Source organism: Rousettus aegyptiacus, unplaced genomic scaffold, assembly GCF_014176215.1.
Source record: "Rousettus aegyptiacus isolate mRouAeg1 unplaced genomic scaffold, mRouAeg1.p scaffold_m13_p_17, whole genome shotgun sequence".
NCBI lineage: Eukaryota > Metazoa > Chordata > Mammalia > Chiroptera > Pteropodidae > Rousettus > Rousettus aegyptiacus.
In genome coordinates this window covers 25,141,924-25,159,641 of record NW_023416292.1, presented here as the reverse complement: position 1 = coordinate 25,159,641, position 17,718 = coordinate 25,141,924, and the positions used below count along the sequence as shown (strand labels likewise).

The following is a 17,718-nucleotide window of genomic DNA, read 5'->3' as shown; positions in this document are numbered from 1 at the left end:
CCACTTTCAGGCGGCTCCACCCCCCTGGCACACCGCGAATAAAAGCTCGTCAACGCTGGCCACGCCCGCTCCGCGGCTCGCGCGGCGTTTCCCCGCCTTCCCCCACTGCACTTGCGGGCCCGCCCCTGTGCGCGAAGCCGCCTCCGTGGCTCCGCCCCGGCGGGAAGGCCCTCGGCCCGCCCCGCCCCCGCCCGCCCGGCCCGGCTTGCGCGCGGCCCTCGCCAGGGGGCGCAGCGCAACCCGCCGGCCGCCCGCGGGAGAGTCTCTGGCACACACCCCCCTCTGCCCCGCGCGCCCGCAGTTGCCAGCCGACTACGCCTCCGCTCCGAGCCCCGGGGCTGCGCGGGCTCCGACTCTGGGAGGGGCGGGGGTCCCGGATGGCCGCGGCAGGGTCTAGGAGGCCAAGCGTGTAAGCGGTGGGGCGTCATGGAGGCGGAGCCGCGGCCGACGGCGGGGGCCGGCGATGGGGCGACCCCTGGGCTGGAGGCGGCGCCTCCCACTGCCCCAGCGACTGCGACTGCGACCTCGGGTCCGATCCCCGGGTCCGGATCCGGACTCGAGCCCAAAAGGAGGCAGCTTGGGACTCTGCTCCAGCCCACGGTCAACAAGTTCTCCCTTCGCGTGTTCGGCAGCCACAAAGCAGTGGAAATCGAGCAGGAGCGGGTGAAGTCAGCGGGGGCCTGGATTATCCACCCCTACAGCGACTTCCGGTACTGGGGGCCCGGCAGGGAGGGCGAGTGGCACAGATCTCACCCCCACGGCCGCGACACGGGGACTGGGCCCTCCTCACCCTCCACGGTCACTTCATTTCCCACCCAGGGGTCCCTGGATGGGGATAGAGAGTCACTTCCACCAACCTAGCCTGGGAATCTCAAAGACTTCTCAGGCTGGGGGCGACGGAAGGGACAAGCAGACACCAGAGACCGGGACTTCCCGTTTCAGGAACCCGGCACCCCACCTGGACCACAGGGACTACTGGAGTTCGGGATTCTTGCCTCCTCCAGTACTGCTTGCTGGCGACCTGGGAAATTATGTCATATTCCGAGGCTCGGGGTCAGCCCAAGGCAGAAACCGAGATCCGCTATTTCCCATCCACCCCACCCCCTACTCTTACCCCCAGCACTGCCGAGTTCAGCAAGGCAGGCTCCCGGGGAAACAGGGACGCCGGGGAGGGGGGCCTGGAAGGACAGCGGTTCTGGTCGCTGTCCCTGGTGCTGAAGGCGGGGTGGGTTTGGGACTCATAGCGATTGAGGCAGGAACGCAAGGGCACGGCCACCGCCCAGGTGACTCCCAGATTGAAAAGGGACGAGGTTGGGGGCGGGGCCACTTCACAGTCCCCATCAGGCTGTACCTCTACATCAAGGTCGCTAGGGGAGGAGAGAAGCCCTGTCCTTGGGGGGACAGGAAGGACAGCTTTCGGAGGAGGAGAGGATACGTGCAAAGCACCTACCCTGGGAAGCGAAATGAGCAGGAAGGATGAGGTGTGAATCGGGAGTCTGGAAACACAGTCGGAGCCTAGACATCACCCGGAATCCACAGACGAGCACATTCCCTAAACGTCCCTTTCTCCCGTTGTTTCTCCCGCTCCCATCCTCTTTACTGCCTCATTCCCACCCCGCCATGCACCTTTTCTAGTCTCCTGTGGCTCTTCCTCCCCTCCCCCATTTCACCCTTCAATGTACCCCCAGAAGACATGTCTCCCCCTTATTACTGTGCTGCTTCTCCGTCCTATCTAATGCATCACCCGCCAGGCTTGTGACTGCCTGTGAGTCAGGCAGTGAAGATGCTCTCTGGCTAGGCGGGCCCTCCTTCCCTCTCCTCTCCTCTTCCCGCTCACGGCACCGGACCCCTCCAGTGGTCCAGGAGGGAGAGGAAGACAGCTCGATGGTTCATTGTGGATTGGAAGCACATAGTCTGAGGGGGCTGCCTGGAGGCCTGGACTTGGGGACCACCAAGCTCCTTTCAGGACCTGAAAGAATTGATTTTGCAGTCAGAGTCAGAGTGGCTGGGTCCTGGGTGGATGCTGTGATGAGATGTGTCCTGGAAGTAAAAGTTCGGACCCTCAGATTATCCAGTGATTTTTTTTATGAGTGAGGGCTTTGTCTAGCTCCCTCCTGACCTCTCCTTTCCACAGCTTCCATGATAGCAGCATGGCTCTCCCCCTGCACATGCCCCCGGGCTCAGCCAGAGTCCCAGCGGGTGCAGGGAGGTTAGGGGAGGAGAGGCCTGGCTGCTCAGGACCTCCTCTGCAACTCCTCTGTATGTGCAGCCCTGTCCGAGGTGCTGTGGGGTGAGCATCCCTGAGAAGCGCAGTTCAGATGGGAGGCGGGGGAGGCCACCCGCACCCTGGGATGCAGATGAGCAGATCTCAGCAGGTTAAACAGGAACCATGGGCCCAGCCATGCTGGGGAGGGCGTGACGTCCCAGACTAGAAATGGGCGGATCGCTGAGATGGGAGAGGCAGCAAGCGCTTCAGAAATCTCGGGACGAGGAGTGGGTGAGTCATATACCAACTAGTCACATCCATTGTCTCCGTGCATATTTTTCAACAACCCCGTGAGATTAGCACAGGGGACTTTATTTTAAACTTTAAAAATATTTAATAATAGTGACATAAAATATATACATAGTAAGGATATTACATGTTCGTTACATATATTAAGATATGTATGTATTAGAGATACACACAATAGGGATATACATATAGTGGGGATATGTATTAGGTGTAGACACTAGATACAGAGTATGTGTATCTATATAGTAGACAGAGAGTAGTATAGTATATAGTGAACCGTATATTAATGCGTATATACGTATATACTTGAAAGAGTAATTCTGCAGCACGCTCCCACGTGACCACTGTCCGGGCCAGTGGAGACGGTGTTGCCGGCGCCCCAGAAGCCTCGCTCTGCCCTCGCCTTCCTTCCCCACACTCACGCTCACACTCGTTGCCTTGCTCCTCTCCGTAGTTTCGCCACTTGCCTGTGAATCTCTAAATGACGCAGCTTGGTTCGGCTGTTTGTGAACTTTGTACAAGCGGAAACGTCCGGTGCCATGCTGCCGTTTCTCGCTTCTTTGGCTCAGCGCGAAACGTGTGAGACGCCCCCATCCAGCTGCCGTGCAGTGTTCCGGGGCGCAGATATATCACCATGTCTTCATCTCATGTGTCTACATTGTTCTACTGATGGACACTCAGATTGTTCCAGACGTAAGGCTGCGCTCCCTGTCCGCAGCTCCTCGAGTGTCCATATACCTAGGAATGGAATTGCTGGCAGTGCCGTGTTTAACTTTACTAGATAATGCCAAACCATTTCCTCAAAGGGTGGTCCCAGCTTACGCCGCCACCAGCTGGCTGTAAGTGGCCGTTCCCTGGTTCTGTATCCTCGCCCACTCTTGCCCACCTCAGACTGGCTCCTGTTTGTCTAGCGGCTGGAGAAATATCCCCGAGGTCTTACTCCCCATCCCGTCCACACCCTAGGTTTTACTGGGACCTGATCATGCTTCTGCTGATGGTGGGGAACCTCATCGTGCTGCCCGTGGGCATCACCTTCTTCAAGGAGGAGAACTCCCCGCCTTGGATCGTCTTCAACGTCCTCTCCGACACTTTCTTCCTGCTGGATCTGGTGCTCAACTTCCGCACCGGCATCGTGGTAGAGGAAGGCGCCGAGATCCTGCTGGCACCGCAAGCCATCCGCACGCGCTACCTGCGCACCTGGTTTCTGGTTGACCTCATCTCCTCCATCCCTGTGGATTACATCTTCCTGGTGGTGGAGCTGGAGCCACGGCTGGACGCCGAGGTCTACAAAACCGCGCGGGCCCTGCGGATCGTGCGCTTCACCAAGATCCTGAGCCTCCTGCGACTGCTCCGCCTCTCCCGCCTCATCCGCTACATTCACCAGTGGGAGGAGGTGGGGCGGGGAGGTGGGCGGGGCTCGCGGGCTAGCGCAGAAAGCGCTGCGGGTGGGGCTCCCCGAGACTTTACGAGGTAGGCGGGTGGGTGGGACCTCCGAAAGTGGGCTCTCTCCGAAGTCGGTGGGGGAGAAGCAGGAACAGGGCGAGGGTTCAGGGGACGGGTTAGTAGAGGGTTAGTAGACTCTGGGGGAAGAGGATGGGGGAGGGGGCTGGGAATTGCCCGGTGTGACAGCGGCTGGGCTGGAGGGCAGCAGAGTGTCGTGGTTCCGAGTGTGGACTCTGCAACCCCATCGCCTGTGGTCAGACCCCAGTTTTACTGTTTATACGGAGACTTGGTTTCCTCTTCTGCAAAACGAGAATGTTACATGTACTTGCGGACATGGGCTATAAGGATTAAAGGAGTTAACACTTAGAACAGTGCCGGCACAGAGTAAGTTCCCGGCAAATTACCTACTATCATTATTATTAGAGGGGAAGAGGGCTGCCATCATCAATCCTTACCCACATGCTCCGGGGACATGACGTTCGGAAAGTCCTCTCCTCTCTCCCAGGCCGTCGCCGGGCAGCTTGTGCAGCAGACCTTTCTGAGGTTCTGCTGTGACACTGTGTGGTTCTGGGCATGTAACTATTTTCCCATGTGTAAGAGGAGAGTCGTTACACAGCCCGCCTGTATTAACCGGATATGTGCGCTGGAAAGCTCTACAGATAATGGCCGTGTTTTTTTTAAATTCATGGGCTGGGGCCAGAGAGACGTTCAAAGCGAGAACCCGCCAGGCTGGGAGGGGAGGGGCCGGCAGGGGGGCTCCTGTCCACAGCCGCCCCTCCTCGGACTCCTCAGATCTTTCACATGACCTATGACCTGGCCAGTGCTGTGGTCCGCATCTTCAACCTCATCGGGATGATGCTGCTGCTGTGCCACTGGGACGGCTGCCTGCAGTTCCTGGTCCCCATGCTGCAGGACTTCCCTCCCGACTGCTGGGTCTCCATCAACCACATGGTGGTGAGAACGCCCACAGCCCCGCCCCTCCTGGGCCTGCTGAGGGCTCTTCTGCCCCAGTGGCTGGATGACTGCTGGGGGCAGAGGTGACCGAGAGAGGAAACAGGAGCGAAGAGGAGGGGAAGCGAGAGGGAGGAAAGGGACCCAGAGGACATGCTCGTGGGGTGGGGGGAGCAGACAGGGTAGGAAACCTGGGCCGGAACTGACGGCCCCAAGCTGCCGAAGAGCCCCCTTCTGCCTCGGGCCACGTGAGTGGCTCCCAGGAGGGAGGTCAGAAGCGAAGGGGGCAGGCGGAAGGAAGAAGGGAGAGGCGAAAGGGGGCAGGAGAAGGGGCGCTGGGGGCCCTCCGCCAGCCGTGCAATCCTCTGCCCGCAGAACCACTCGTGGGGCCGCCAGTATTCCCACGCCCTGTTCAAGGCCATGAGCCACATGCTGTGCATCGGCTACGGGCAGCAGGCGCCCGTGGGCATGCCCGACGTCTGGCTCACCATGCTCAGCATGATCGTGGGCGCCACCTGCTACGCCATGTTCATCGGCCATGCCACCGCCCTCATCCAGTCCCTGGACTCCTCCCGGCGTCAGTACCAGGAGAAGGTCAGCAGGGCCGGGAGCCGGGGCGGGGGGGGGGTGGTGGGGGGTGCTGGCTGCCGGCCGCGCGAGCCTGGCGCGTGCGCTGGCGGGTCTCGCATCCTTCCTGGCCCCCGCGCTTCGTCCCGTTCCCGTGTCTGTGCCGTCTCCTCGTCTGGACCCCTGCTTCTGTCCTCGGACCCCTCCTCTGGCCCCGTCCGGGTTTTCCCGTGACCGCGCTCACGTCCTCCTCGCACCCGCCGTGACCCTCGTGTCCTTCTGTGGCCCTGTGTGTCCTCTTCTGTCTCTGCGCCTCCCCGCCGGGGTGGGACCCATGCCTGCGGCCCTCCTGCGCATTCGCCTGCCTCCGCTGTTCCGGCCCCACGTCCGTCCCTGGGTCGCCTTGCTGCTGGCCACGGGCCGGCGCCGCAGTACAAGCAGGTGGAGCAGTACATGGCCTTCCACAAGCTGCCGGCCGACACCCGGCAGCGCATCCACGAGTACTATGAGCACCGCTACCAGGGCAAGATGTTCGACGAGGACAGCATCTTGGGCGAGCTGAGCGAGCCGCTGCGGGAGGTGGGGCCGGGCGGGCGGGGGCTTCCGGGGCACACTGCTGGGCAGCAGGCGCAGCTGCAGTGGGCAGGCCTGCAGAGGGCCCCGTGGGAGGCCAGGCCTTCGAGGCTTTTAGGGCCTGGGGTCTTTCTCGAAGGGCTATGGGTGTGCAGTGTCCACGGGAGGGGCTGCAGGGTCTCTGTTGGGGGGCGGTCCTTCCAGGCTCATGGGGGAGCTCTGAAGGCAAGGGCCGGGGGATGGTCCCAGGCCCACTGAAGCATCCCCGTCCTTGCAGATCATGACCCCAGGGGTGGGCCTGTGGAGACAGATGAGCTCGATGGGGGTCCCTCGGAGCAGGGGGCTCAGCCTGCCTGACAGGCCCCTCCCCTGCCCAGGAGATCATTAACTTCACCTGCCGGGGCTTGGTGGCCCACATGCCGCTGTTCGCACACGCGGACCCCGGCTTCGTCACCGCGGTGCTCAGCAAGCTGCGATTCGAGGTCTTCCAGCCGGGGGACCTCGTGGTGCGCGAGGGCTCCGTGGGCCGCAAGATGTACTTCATCCAGCACGGGCTGCTCAGCGTGCTGGCGCGCGGCGCCCGGGACACCCGCCTCACCGACGGATCCTACTTCGGGGGTCAGCAGGCCTCAAGGAGGGCGGCGGGGGGCGGGGGGCTGGAGCAGGGGACCGAGGGCAGCTGCCCCCTGGATCAGGGCCCCACCTGGCCATGCCGCGGAATCAGGGTTCCGGTCCCTCCCCAGGCTACTGAGTCCGAATCTCTGGGCCTGGGCCTGCACCTCTGTGTTTTAAAAAGCTTCTCCAGAGAGTCCAGTGCACAGCCCGGTGGGTAGTTTCTGGGCCAGTGGGGCTTTCAGAACCATAAGCAGTGAAATCCACGGATCGTACGAGGTGACGGACAGAGAGGAATAAAGCGCTGTGGCCCCGGGGGCTCGGGCTCGGCGGCTCCCAGCGGTGCGACTCCGGGACCCAGCCTGCGACAGTGGGGGCCGTTCTGCCAGCCGCTGCCCAAGGCGACCGAGGCTCACCTGATCTCTGTCCCCAAACTCCCCGCCAGCCTTTGGCGGCCCCGTCGTGCTGCCCGTTGCCTGAGCAACTGCGTTTCTCCTCTGGATTGTCCCCGGTGTTCAGTCAGCGGGGTGGGAGGGGCGGGCACGGAGTGGGGCGCTGCCCCAGGCCTGCCCCTGGGACAGAGAGGTGGGGCGGGATCAACTGGGACCCTGGGGCCCGCCAGACCGGCCTGCTCGTTAGCTTTGGTTTGGAGCTGCAGGTCTGGGGAGTGACAGTGCTTGGAGCATTTAGGGCCCCTGGGGTGGGTGAGTGATGGTTAGTTTCTGCCCGCTGGGGAGGCCTGTGGGAGCCGGTCAGCCACTGCGGGCCCTGCGAGAGGGCTTCCCGGGGACAGCGGCTCTGAGGGCCTCCTCCCTGTTGCGCAGAGATCTGCCTGCTGACTCGGGGCCGCCGCACGGCCAGCGTGCGGGCCGACACCTACTGCCGCCTCTACTCACTCAGCGTGGACCACTTCAACGCCGTGCTCGAGGAGTTCCCCACCATGCGCCGGGCCTTCGAGACGGTGGCCGTGGACCGGCTGCGCCGCATCGGTGAGGCCTGCCCCCCGCGGCACGTTGGGGCCAGCCGGGCCCGGCCCGGCCCCATGGCAAGGGGCTCCACGTCCCAGGGTCCCCACGTTTCCAGCGTCGATGGTCCATGTCACACCCGCGCCCACCCCAGGGCCAGCGAATGTCCCAGCAGGCCTTTCCACTCGGGCTCCCTGTCCTCATCGATGGGCACCCACCTCCTGCCGCTGGAGGCATTGCCCCCAGGCCCCATGCCCTGAGCCCTCCTTCCCCGAGTCCGCGGCCCCCACCGTCTCCGACACGCGCTCAGCCCCGACCTGTCGGATCGCCCCGCCTGCGCCCACCCCCGGACCTGACCCTCGCACTCTCGACGTCCATCCTTCATCCCGGACCCCTTCCCTGTGTTCACTCCTCGCTCCGGACGACCAGGCAAGAAGAATTCCGTGCTGCAGCGGAAGCGCTCCGAGCCGAGTCCGGGCAGCGGCGGGGGCCTCATGGAGCAGCACCTGGTGCAGCATGACCGGGACATGGCGCGGGGGGTTCGGGGCCTGGCCCCGGGCACAGGAGCTCGGCTCAGCGGAAAGCCGGTGCTGTGGGAGCCACTGGTGCACGCGCCCCTGCAGGCAGCCGCCGTGACCTCCAGCGTGGCCATTGCCCTGACCCACCAGCGGGGCTCCCTGCCCCTCTCCCCCGACTCGCCAGCCACCCTCCTGGCCCGCTCTGCCCGGCGCTCCGCAGGCTCCCCGGCCTCTCCACTGGTGCCTGTCCGAGCTGGCCCTCTGCTGGCCCAGGGGCCATGGGCATCCACCTCCCGCCTGCCAGCCCCACCTGCCCGAACCCTCCACGCCAGCCTGTCTCGGGCTGGGCGCTCCCAGGTGTCCCTGCTGGGCCCCCCCCCAGGAGGAGGCGGACGGCGACTGGGACCTCGGGGCCGCCCCCTCTCAGCCTCCCAGCCCTCCCTGCCCCAGCGGGCAGCAGGCGATGGCTCCCCGGGGCGTAAGAGCTCCGGAAGTGAACGCCTGCCCCCCTCAGGGCTCCTGGCCAAGCCTCCGGGGACAGTCCAGCCCCCCAGGCCACCAGCCCCTGAGCCAGCCCCTCCCCAGGGCCCCCAGCTCTCTGCCAACATGTGAAACCTTTAGTTGAGCTCTCAGGTGCAGTAGTACATGGCAGAAGGCTGTCGCCTCTCAGGGGGGCCTGGAATACTGCCCGGTGGGAACCCCTCTTGTCACTGCTGGGAAGACAGTTTCTGTCCTCCGCTCAGGCACCCCGCGGCCTCCTGCCCCATGCGCCCACTCATCGAGTGTACCGAGCGCCCACCGTGCTCAAGGCGCTGTAGTCTCCACTGCCAGATAGAAGTGACGCCAAGCCCAGTGACGAGGGCTTCCCCCCGGCCGTGGTCCTGCCAGGCGCGGGCTGCGGCCCATGACCCCACCTTATTAAGCACAAGGACTTGCCACCGCCATCACTGCCAAGTGACTAGATGTCCACTTCCCTGCCCATGACCCTGGCCCGCCACCTTCCCGTCCCCCTAAGCACAGCGGGGCGCTGCCAGCTAGCTGTGCCCCCACTGCTGTCAACAGACACCTTGGGTCCTCGACGTGGGTGCCCGCCTTTGCTGCCATGTGTGGACCCCCGTCTGCAACCCGAGTGGGAACACGTCTCCTGACAAGTTCCCTGCACTGTTTCTGTGGTAGGACTGTCTCCTTGTGAACTGGGTGCCACCTCCTCCCTGCCCAGTGAGGTCCCCCTTGAAGGGAGGGTTGGCACCTCCTTAGTGTGCCAGCCTTGATCCCCCCGGGTGGGCGGCAAGAGGCCACATCTTTAGTAGTCCGCCATGACGAGGGAACCGCTTGAGCTAGAGCCGACCCGAAGTGGTGCATCTTTAGGTGGCCTTTTTTCTTTCCTCCCTTCCTTATTTATTTATTCTTATTTATTCAGTCATTTAATAATTGTGTTTGATTTGCTAATCCTATTTATTATAACTTCATTTTCTTCACCCGTCCCTTTACCTGTCCCTCCCTTGGTCTCCTGGCCAGGAGACAGGCAGGGCAGGGCGGCCCCAAGCCAGCTCCCGCGGTCCGGGGGCTGCACTGGCCGAGGCGCAGGACCCTCCCCTCTCCGGTGGGGGCAGGGCAGGCCGCCTGAGGGTGGAGGGCTGTCCTTCCTCTTAGGATTTTTTCTCCAGGGAGATTGCAGTTGGTGCAGAGCAGGGGTGGCCCGGGGTCTCCGCACTGGGGAAGGGCAGGCTAGCCGGCTCCCCTGCCTTCTCAGGGACAAGAGAAACCCCTCAGCCCACCCCTGTCTCCGCGCCTACTCTACGGCATCAGAGAATGTGGGGCCGGGACCCTCAACCTCCTTTTCTCCTGGGCGGAGGGGGGGTGGTTCTGGGGTTCTGCGTGTGTGGGAGAAGTTTTATAATTGCTTCTAAACAGCTGGCTTTAAAACAAATAGAGACACTCGTGTTAGCTCCCGGTTTGTGTATGGGAGCAAAGTGGGGGTGGGGGAGTGACTGGCTGGTGGAAGGGGCGGCAGGGCGCCCCACTGGCGGCTCTGAGAGCAGCGGGGGGGGGGGGGGTGGCCTGCCGGCCAGCGGGGGCTACGAGGACAGGCCGAGGTGGGCTCGCCAGGCTGGCTGCGCCCCTGCCCCGCCCCCCCGGCTTCCCCCTCTCTTCGGGGATGCCCAGATTGCCGCAAAGGCCACATGTGAGCATCAGACTGCACGGATATGAAGCATGTGGAGAAGACAGGAGTGCCTGGCTCCCCTCCTCCCTGCCCCCAGGCGTGGGAAGCCTAGGGAAATAGAATTAACCAGTAAGCTGGGATTAAAGGCTTGGAGCATCTTAGGGTCCAGCTGAGTGCGCTGGGCGCAGGCATCGTACAACTGGCGTGCGGGATGACCAGGGCTTAAATGGACACAGACTTTCAGGCCTGTGTGAGATGGAGAGGGGGAAGGGGCCCCCTGGTGTGGGGTTAGATGGCAGACGCGGCCTTGGCTAGGGAGGATGGACAGTAGGGAAGACAGACGAAGGGAGAGGGGCGGAGGGGAGTGGGGGGAGGGATGGGGTCCAGAGCTGGCTGGGGCTGAGGGGGGAGCGCCTCAGGATATGCTCAGCACCCGCATGATGTTGGTATAGCCAGAACCAGGTCGCCAGCCTGTCACCACGATCACCAGGTCCCCGACATGGAGGAAGCCACGGAGCTTTCCTGAGGGAGGGGAAGGCGACGGTCAGCCACTGAGGGACCCAGGCCAGCCCTACGATGAGGACCAGCCACCACCCTCTGCCTCAAGGCCACCCTGTAGGGAGCGAGGGGCCTGGGGCAAGCCACAGATGGCGCCACAGGGACTCTGACCAGCCTGGGAGAGCCGCGGTATGCCCGTGGGTGGCGTGGGGCGCGTTGCTAAGCAGCAGGAATGTCCACCTGCGTTGCTATGCCGACAGGAAGAGGTGGGGTACTATCGCAGTCAGTCTTAAATTAGATTTATGTTCCAGCTGTGCAGACGGGTCCCCCTTTCTCCTTCCACCCCCCGCGCTTCACGCGCTGCCGACTGCAGCCGCCTGGTGCAGGCAGCAGCTGGGCTGACGAAGGGGACGGCCCTGCCCTCTCTCTGGCCGCCCTCCTCCCTCAGCACGTCCCACAGAGGCCAAACCATCTCTGAGTCCTAGTGAGCCTCACAGAGAAAACGGGACCACAGCAGAGAGCCGAGGCCCTTTGCGCCGGGGCTCACGATGTCACCCAGGGCCGGCCCGGGAGGACGCCGAGGCGGCTCACCACTTTCGATGCCAAACTGGACCCGGCGGTCCACATCGTCCGCCCAGATGGCCTCTGGAGGTTCACGGTACAGCAAGGGGAAGACCCCTCGGCACAGGTGGGCCTGGCGGGCGGCCTGGGCGGAGCGGGTAACAGCAATGACAGCTGCTCGAGGTCGGTACCGAGATAGGAGCTGGGCAGAGCTGAAGGAGAAGGAAAAGACCCGGGAAACCAGAGTTTGGGTTCTGGTTCCGGGTGTCACCAACAGGCTGTGTGACCCAAGCTGGGTAAGTCATCACATTTCTCTGGGCCTTGGTTTTCCTCGCCTGTGAAGTGGGTATGAGAATGACTGCCCTTCTCACCACACGAGGACGATATGAGACAATACGGACACATCGAACGAGACGGTGAGGAAAAACCACCCTGAGGAACATCAAACCCCTCTGTGGAGGGGCCCCGGCCAATCCTCACGAGCCCATGAAGGCTCGGGACCTGGGCGACGTCCCACGGTGTCATCTCAGACCAAAGACTTGAACTCAGGCCTCTGGGCCCTTCCGCAAGCCCTCAGCAGAGGCTCCGCGGGCTGACTGCAGAGGACTTAACTTGCCTCTGGGCCCTGGGAGCCCAAGTGGCCTAGTGACCACTGCTCCCGGGGTGGCACCCCCCATGGCCCCCCACGGGGTTCTTGGCACGCCCTAGGGTCCGCCTCTCCGGACTTCCGGGTCTCACAGCTACCTCTCCTGTTGCCCCAGAACCACACTCTTCATCCCTGATGACAAGACAAAACCCAAGCCTGTGGCCCGCCCCAGCCCTCAGGCCTCTCTGGGTATCGCCAGGCCCCCTCACCGGCCAGTGGTGGTCAGCACGACGATGGCCGCAGCACAGCACTTGAAGGCAGCCTCGACGGCGCCGATGGCGGTGACCTCAGTGGGGTCGCGGCTCAGGGGCGCAGCGCGGCGCAGCTCCTCAAACAGCTGTCGGTGGTACACTGCGGCCTCCGCCTCCCGCGCGATCTGCCGGCGCACAGGTCAGGCCGGGCCCGGGGCGGGGCCTGGCGCGGGGCGCTGCCCCGCCTCTCTGCCCCGCATCCCAAGCCCCTACCGCGTGCTGCATCATCACGGCCTCCACCGGGAAGCTGCCCTTGGCGGTCTCGCCCGACAACATGATGCAGTCGGCCCCGTCCAGCACGGCGTTGGCCACGTCGCTGGTCTCTGCCCGCGTCGGCCGGGGCTTAGTGATCATGCTCTCCAGCATCTGGGAGACATCTGGATGTCACACTCTGATCGGGGACCCTGCCCAAGCTACTTCTCTGGCATCCCACGTGCTCAGAGTGCCCTGAAAACCAGGGTCGCAGTCACAAACTGTGTGACCTGGGTAGTTCAGTCTCTTCGTCTGAAAATGGGGGTCACAGTTGCTCTTCCTAACGTCACTGTTTGAGGATCCAATCCTGGACAGCAAAACGTGCTATGGACTAAGGGTAGGTATTCAACCTCCGGCGGCCCCACACCCGCAGAGTGCCCCGGCCCTCTCCAGGCTCACTCCAGACCTGGGTGGCGCAGACAACCGGCTTGCCCGCCAAGTTGCAACGCCCGATCATCATCTTCTGAGCCAGGAAGACCTTCTCGGCTGGGATCTCAATGCCCAGGTCACCCCGGGCCACCATGATGCCGTCGCTCACATCCAGGATTTCATCGAACCTGGGCGGTTGGGGAGTCAGGGCTGGCGAAGGGCCGGGAGATGCCAGGGAGAGGGGACGGGAGAACAGGAGGGGTGACGGGGCTGGTTGGGGACAAAGGCCAAGCCTCACTTCTTCACGCCTTCGTGGTTCTCGATTTTGCTAATGATCTTGATGGCTTGTCCTTCCGGCCCCAGCGCAGCCCGGACTGCGACCACATCGCTGGCTTTCCGCACAAAGGAGGCAAAGACGATGTCCACGCCATGCTCTACCCCGAAGCGCAGGTCCCGGGCGTCTTGCTCGGACAGCCCGGGCAGGTCCACCTGGGCGCCAGGCAAGTTCACGCCCTTCCGGCTGCCCAGCATGCCGCCATTCTTCACCTCCGTTTCCAGCCCCTTTGGGCCTGCGGACACGGAGAGAGCAAGCCTAGGTCAGGGGCGAGGCCAGAGGCAGAGTCGCAGCCGAGAGAACAGGGCGTTGGGCCCCCAAGAGATCCGGATCCACGTCCGCTCGGTTTCTCCGCCCCAGGTCTGGGCCCCGCACTACATGGGCACCAGGCGGACGCCTGTGGAAGAAACGACTCCCCGCCGAGGCCAGGGGGGCCCGGGAGTGTGGATGTCGGGGGCTCCTGGGACGCGCGGGGAGGGACGCCGGCCGGGAGGGCGGCGCTGGGTCTAAGGGCGAACGCGGGAGCCGCGGAGAGGGCGCGCAGCCGCGCGCGCGGCGGGGCCGGAGGCGCGTCCGCACCGATTTTCTTGACCGCCAGGGAGATGAGCCCGTCGTCGATGTAGATGTGGCCGCCCACCGGCACGACCCGGACGATGTTGGGGTAGTCCACCCACACGGTGCCCGCGTCCCCCCGTGTCCGGAACGCCGGGTCCACGGTCACCAGCACCTGGGAGCCCTTCACCAGCTCCACTTCCGCCTCGGGGCCCTGGGGGCGGAGCCACGAGTCTGCACTCGGCCCCGCCCATGCTCCGCCCCCCAAGTCACCCGTGCGCCCAGCCCCGGCCCGCTGCTCCGCCCCCCGAGTCACCGCTCGGTCGCCGCCCAGTTCCCCGGGCACCGCTCCGCCCCGCGGGCCGCTGCTTCACGTCCTGCTGCCCCTGCACGGCCCGGCCGGCCTCACCCCCAGCAAGACGCCGGTGCGGATCTCCGGTCCTTTGGTGTCCAGAGCGATGGCCACGGGTCGGTAGCCGAGCGGGGAAGCTGCAAAGCTCTCCACTGCCTCCCGGATGTTGGCGATGGACTCGGCGTGGTACTGGAGACGGAACCGAGCCGGGGTTTCAGGGGAAGGCGGCCCGGACCCCAGGCATCTTCCAGCCCCGCGGCCCCCGCGGCCCCTCCGCGAACCTCGTGCGAGCCGTGCGAGAAGTTGAGTCGCGCAATGTTCATCCCGGCCTTAATCATCTCCTTGAGGAGCTCCACAGAGCGCGACGCTGGCCCTGGAACCAGATACCCCGCTCAGACGCCTTTCTCTCCAAACACGAGAGCCAACCAAATCCGGCACCCCCTTCAGAGACGCCCACGCCGCAGAGGTCCTGGTACCTCGCCTTGTCCCCAATGCAGTCCCTGCTCATGGCTCAGGAACAATGTTCCCCTCTGCGCCAACGCCTGCCTCCCTGGGGCTTGGAGGGGCGTCAGCAGCAATGTCACTGCTGCATGTAGGGGTGACGCCAGCGAGTGACGGGGTAAGGCAGGGGACTGGGCCCAGGTGAGGGCGGTTGGGGTTGGGGGCCATAAGCCCGATAGGCCTCATACTGACTGAGGAGAGCCGAGTCCTTCCCCTTCCCGGCTCTGCCAACCCGTCAGCGGTCAGCTGTGGAACTGAGAGCCAGCTGGCCAAGCTGCGCTGCCCCTACTGAAGCCCGCCCACCTGCCCAAGGACTGAGATGCAGCCGCTGCCTCCAGCCCTCTGCGCCGGGGCGTCTTCCTTTCTGTGGGATCACTCGCAGCTGCCTGTGAGCCCGCTTTAGCTCGTTCATCGTACATTCTCCCCAGTTCTGCCTCCAGCCACAGTCCTGCTTCTTTGCGGCAGAGCTCTTTGCAAGAGGGATGTGCACTTGCCGTCTCCAGTCCCCACCCACATTCTCCTTCAGGGGTCTCCGGCCAGGGGTGGCCCCCAGCTCCCTACTGCGTCTGCTCTGTCAAGATCACCAAGAATCGATGCGTTCTTGCTAAGTCTAGAGGCCAGCGCTTGGTCCACCTGTCAGCTGGCCCATCGGCAGCTCGCAGCTCGGCACACGTCTCCCTGACATTCCTTCTTGGCTCCCAGGATACCGCTGACACTTGGCCCCTGGCTCTCCTTAGCCTCTCTTGCTCCTCCCTCCCCTTAGCATGGCACATCCCATTCTCTCCTGTCACGTCACCTTCACTCCCTTGGTGGTCTCTGTCTAGCAGCTTCCAATGCCACCTATATGCCGACAATTTATGTCGCCAATTTCGTATCCCAAACCTGTATCTCCAATGCAGAGCGCTGTCCCGAATGCAGAGCGCCAGTGTCTGACTGTCCACTCCACATGGCACACGGACGTCCCGGACGCATCTCACATGCAGCTGGCCCCAAACGGACCTCCCTGAAGCCTCCACCGTCCCTCCCACTCAGCCGATAGTGCGCCCTTCCAGCGCCTCACGCCAAGGCCTGGGGGCCGCCCTCGACTCCTCTTCCCCCTCGCCCCGCCCCACATCCAGTCCACCAGGAAAATGTCGGCTCTGCCTTCCAGATCCATTCGAACCGGATCACCTTCACCACCCCACGGCCGCCACCTGGCCCGAGCCAGGAACGCAGCCCGCCGCGCTGCGTGTGCCCCGCCCCCCCCCCTCCGGCTCGGTGGCTTCCGGCCACCCCAGCCTCCCTGACCTGGGCCCTCGCGCTAACTGCACTCTCGTCCCCAAACATCTGCGGGCCTCATTCTCTTATCTTCAAGTTGTTGGCTCAGGTCTCATATTCTCAGGAATGTCGCCTGGGACTGCGACCTGCCTCCCGCGCTGGCCTCGGGTGCCCTTCCCCACGCTCTACTGTTCTCTTGTCCCCCTGGTACTCATCCCTCTCTGACTTGCTTAACAAGTTATCGTGTTATTAGTTATCGTCCCACCCAGCTAGGTTGTCAGCTCCTCAAGGGTAGGGATCTCTGTCTGCTTATTTCACCGCTCTGCGCCCAGGGCCCAAAACCTTATCTACCACAAGCGCTCAACAGACATTTGCTGAATAAACGACTCTGTCAAACACAGAGAAGTCCCAAAGGATGAGGAAGCACCCCGAGAAACGCCCGAGAGGCCCTGTGACGCCGCGGGGCCAGCCGGCGCTTGCCGATGGTGGCGATGATGCTGGTGCTGCACGTGGCCACGGGCTCCGAGTCGATGTCCAGCAGGCAGAGGTGCTCCAGGAAGGTGTCCGCCATCGCGGCCGGCAGCTGCTGCTGCTGGAAGGCGGCGGCGCCCAGCTCCTGGGTCACCTGGGCCACGCTGGCCCGCCGCAGGTAGCCCGCTGGCCCTGCAGGAGAAGGGGGCTGCATGGACGCCTGCCTCCGCCCCCCCCCCCCCCCGCCTCAACCCCGCACCGGGCCGCGCGCCGCAGCGCCCCGGCTTCCGGCGAGCCCGCGCTCGGGGCTGGGCATGCGCACACGGCATCTCATGGAGCGCTGCGTGCTCTGCGGCCACCCCGCTGCGCAGACGGGGAAACAGGCTGCGAAAGCGAATACTGCCGGGTACCCCGTGGCTTCTCAGTGGGGGAGCTGGGAGCCAGGCCCAGCTCTGACTAACTCTAGGCTCAAGTTCTTGACCATTCGGCCACCCGGCCCCTGGCAACCCCTGACCCCGCGCCCTTCAGCCGCTGACCTTCCTTGGCCTCAGCCCCTCCATGCCCGGTCCACAGCGGCTCCTCGTTATCCAGGAAGCTTCCAGTTCCCCTTCCTCAGGGTCCCCTTTTTTCCCACCCAGTTGCTGGCTTCTCCACCCCTTCCTCTGAGTTTCCTTCCCCTGCCCCCCGCCCCCCGCCCCCCGCTACTCCAGGTCCTGGGGTCCCTGCAGCTTGGACCAGCCCGGAGCAGCCACCCTGCGTACTCTGCATGCCGCCGCCGCCTGCCTCCGGGGGTCCGCTCCACGCTGTCAGCGCGTCAGAGGCATGCGCCCCGGCTGGGCTGCGACCTGCCTCCCGCGCCTACTGGTTAAAGTGTCACCAACGTCTCCCCTGTCACTGGAAGCCCAGGCACTGGGGTCAGAGTCCAGGAACCACCACGGGAGTACCCTGTGGGTCCCAAGCTACAGGCTCCCCTCTGCCCTGCTCGCAGGGGCTGGGAGGAGAGGCCCAGACCAGAGTCCACACCGAGTCCATACAGGGGAGACGGGGCGCGGACACGACGCCCCAGCCCCGCCAGCAGCACACATGCATCTGCTGCACCCTTCACCCCACTGCTGAATTCTGCCCTCGTGTCCCCCTCTCCTCGCTGGCTTCTGTTGACCTTTCTTACCTCCCGGAGCCCCGATCAGGAAGGACTTTGCCAAGTCCCTAGAGAGCCATGAGGAAAGCTGCGGGGCTTGTGTCTTCTCGTCCTCCTGGGTCGACATGCTTCTCGTCCTCCTGGGGCTGCCGGCTTGGGGAGAGAGGGGCGAGGATGACCAAACTGCTGGTCTTATCGCAGGGAGACAGAGAGAAGAAAGGGGACACA

The 17,718-nt window shown here is 64.0% G+C and overlaps 2 protein-coding genes across 7 annotated transcripts; one reads left to right on the top strand and one right to left on the bottom strand.

The window, feature by feature from the left end:
• Nucleotides 1-293: 293 nt before the first annotated feature.
• Nucleotides 294-9,578, top strand: HCN3 (hyperpolarization activated cyclic nucleotide gated potassium channel 3). Its single transcript, XM_016166156.2, has 8 exons — nucleotides 294-710; nucleotides 3,479-3,908; nucleotides 4,751-4,912; nucleotides 5,285-5,503; nucleotides 5,909-6,055; nucleotides 6,427-6,667; nucleotides 7,486-7,650; nucleotides 8,056-9,578. The coding sequence occupies exons 1-8, from the start codon at nucleotides 427-429 to the stop codon at nucleotides 8,754-8,756; spliced, it is 2,349 nt and encodes a 782-aa protein (XP_016021642.2). The 5' UTR covers nucleotides 294-426; the 3' UTR covers nucleotides 8,757-9,578.
• On the bottom strand, nucleotides 9,252-17,718 carry PKLR (pyruvate kinase L/R). 6 transcript variants are annotated; one of them, XM_036234824.1, is made up of 11 exons: nucleotides 17,521-17,718; nucleotides 16,362-16,544; nucleotides 14,405-14,496; nucleotides 14,181-14,312; nucleotides 13,799-13,985; nucleotides 13,184-13,454; nucleotides 12,923-13,073; nucleotides 12,478-12,630; nucleotides 12,223-12,389; nucleotides 11,398-11,621; nucleotides 9,252-10,830 (listed from the first exon to the last, which is right to left on the bottom strand). In XM_036234824.1, exons 1-11 carry the CDS (start codon nucleotides 17,615-17,617, stop codon nucleotides 10,724-10,726), a joined length of 1,764 nt encoding a protein of 587 aa, XP_036090717.1. In that variant the 5' UTR covers nucleotides 17,618-17,718; the 3' UTR covers nucleotides 9,252-10,723. The 6 variants fall into 6 exon arrangements, with proteins under 6 accessions (XP_036090717.1, XP_016021643.1, XP_036090718.1 ...); XM_016166157.2 differs by having other exon boundaries at nucleotides 11,398-11,579; nucleotides 17,521-17,617; XM_036234825.1 differs by lacking the exon at nucleotides 17,521-17,718 and adding an exon at nucleotides 17,114-17,487.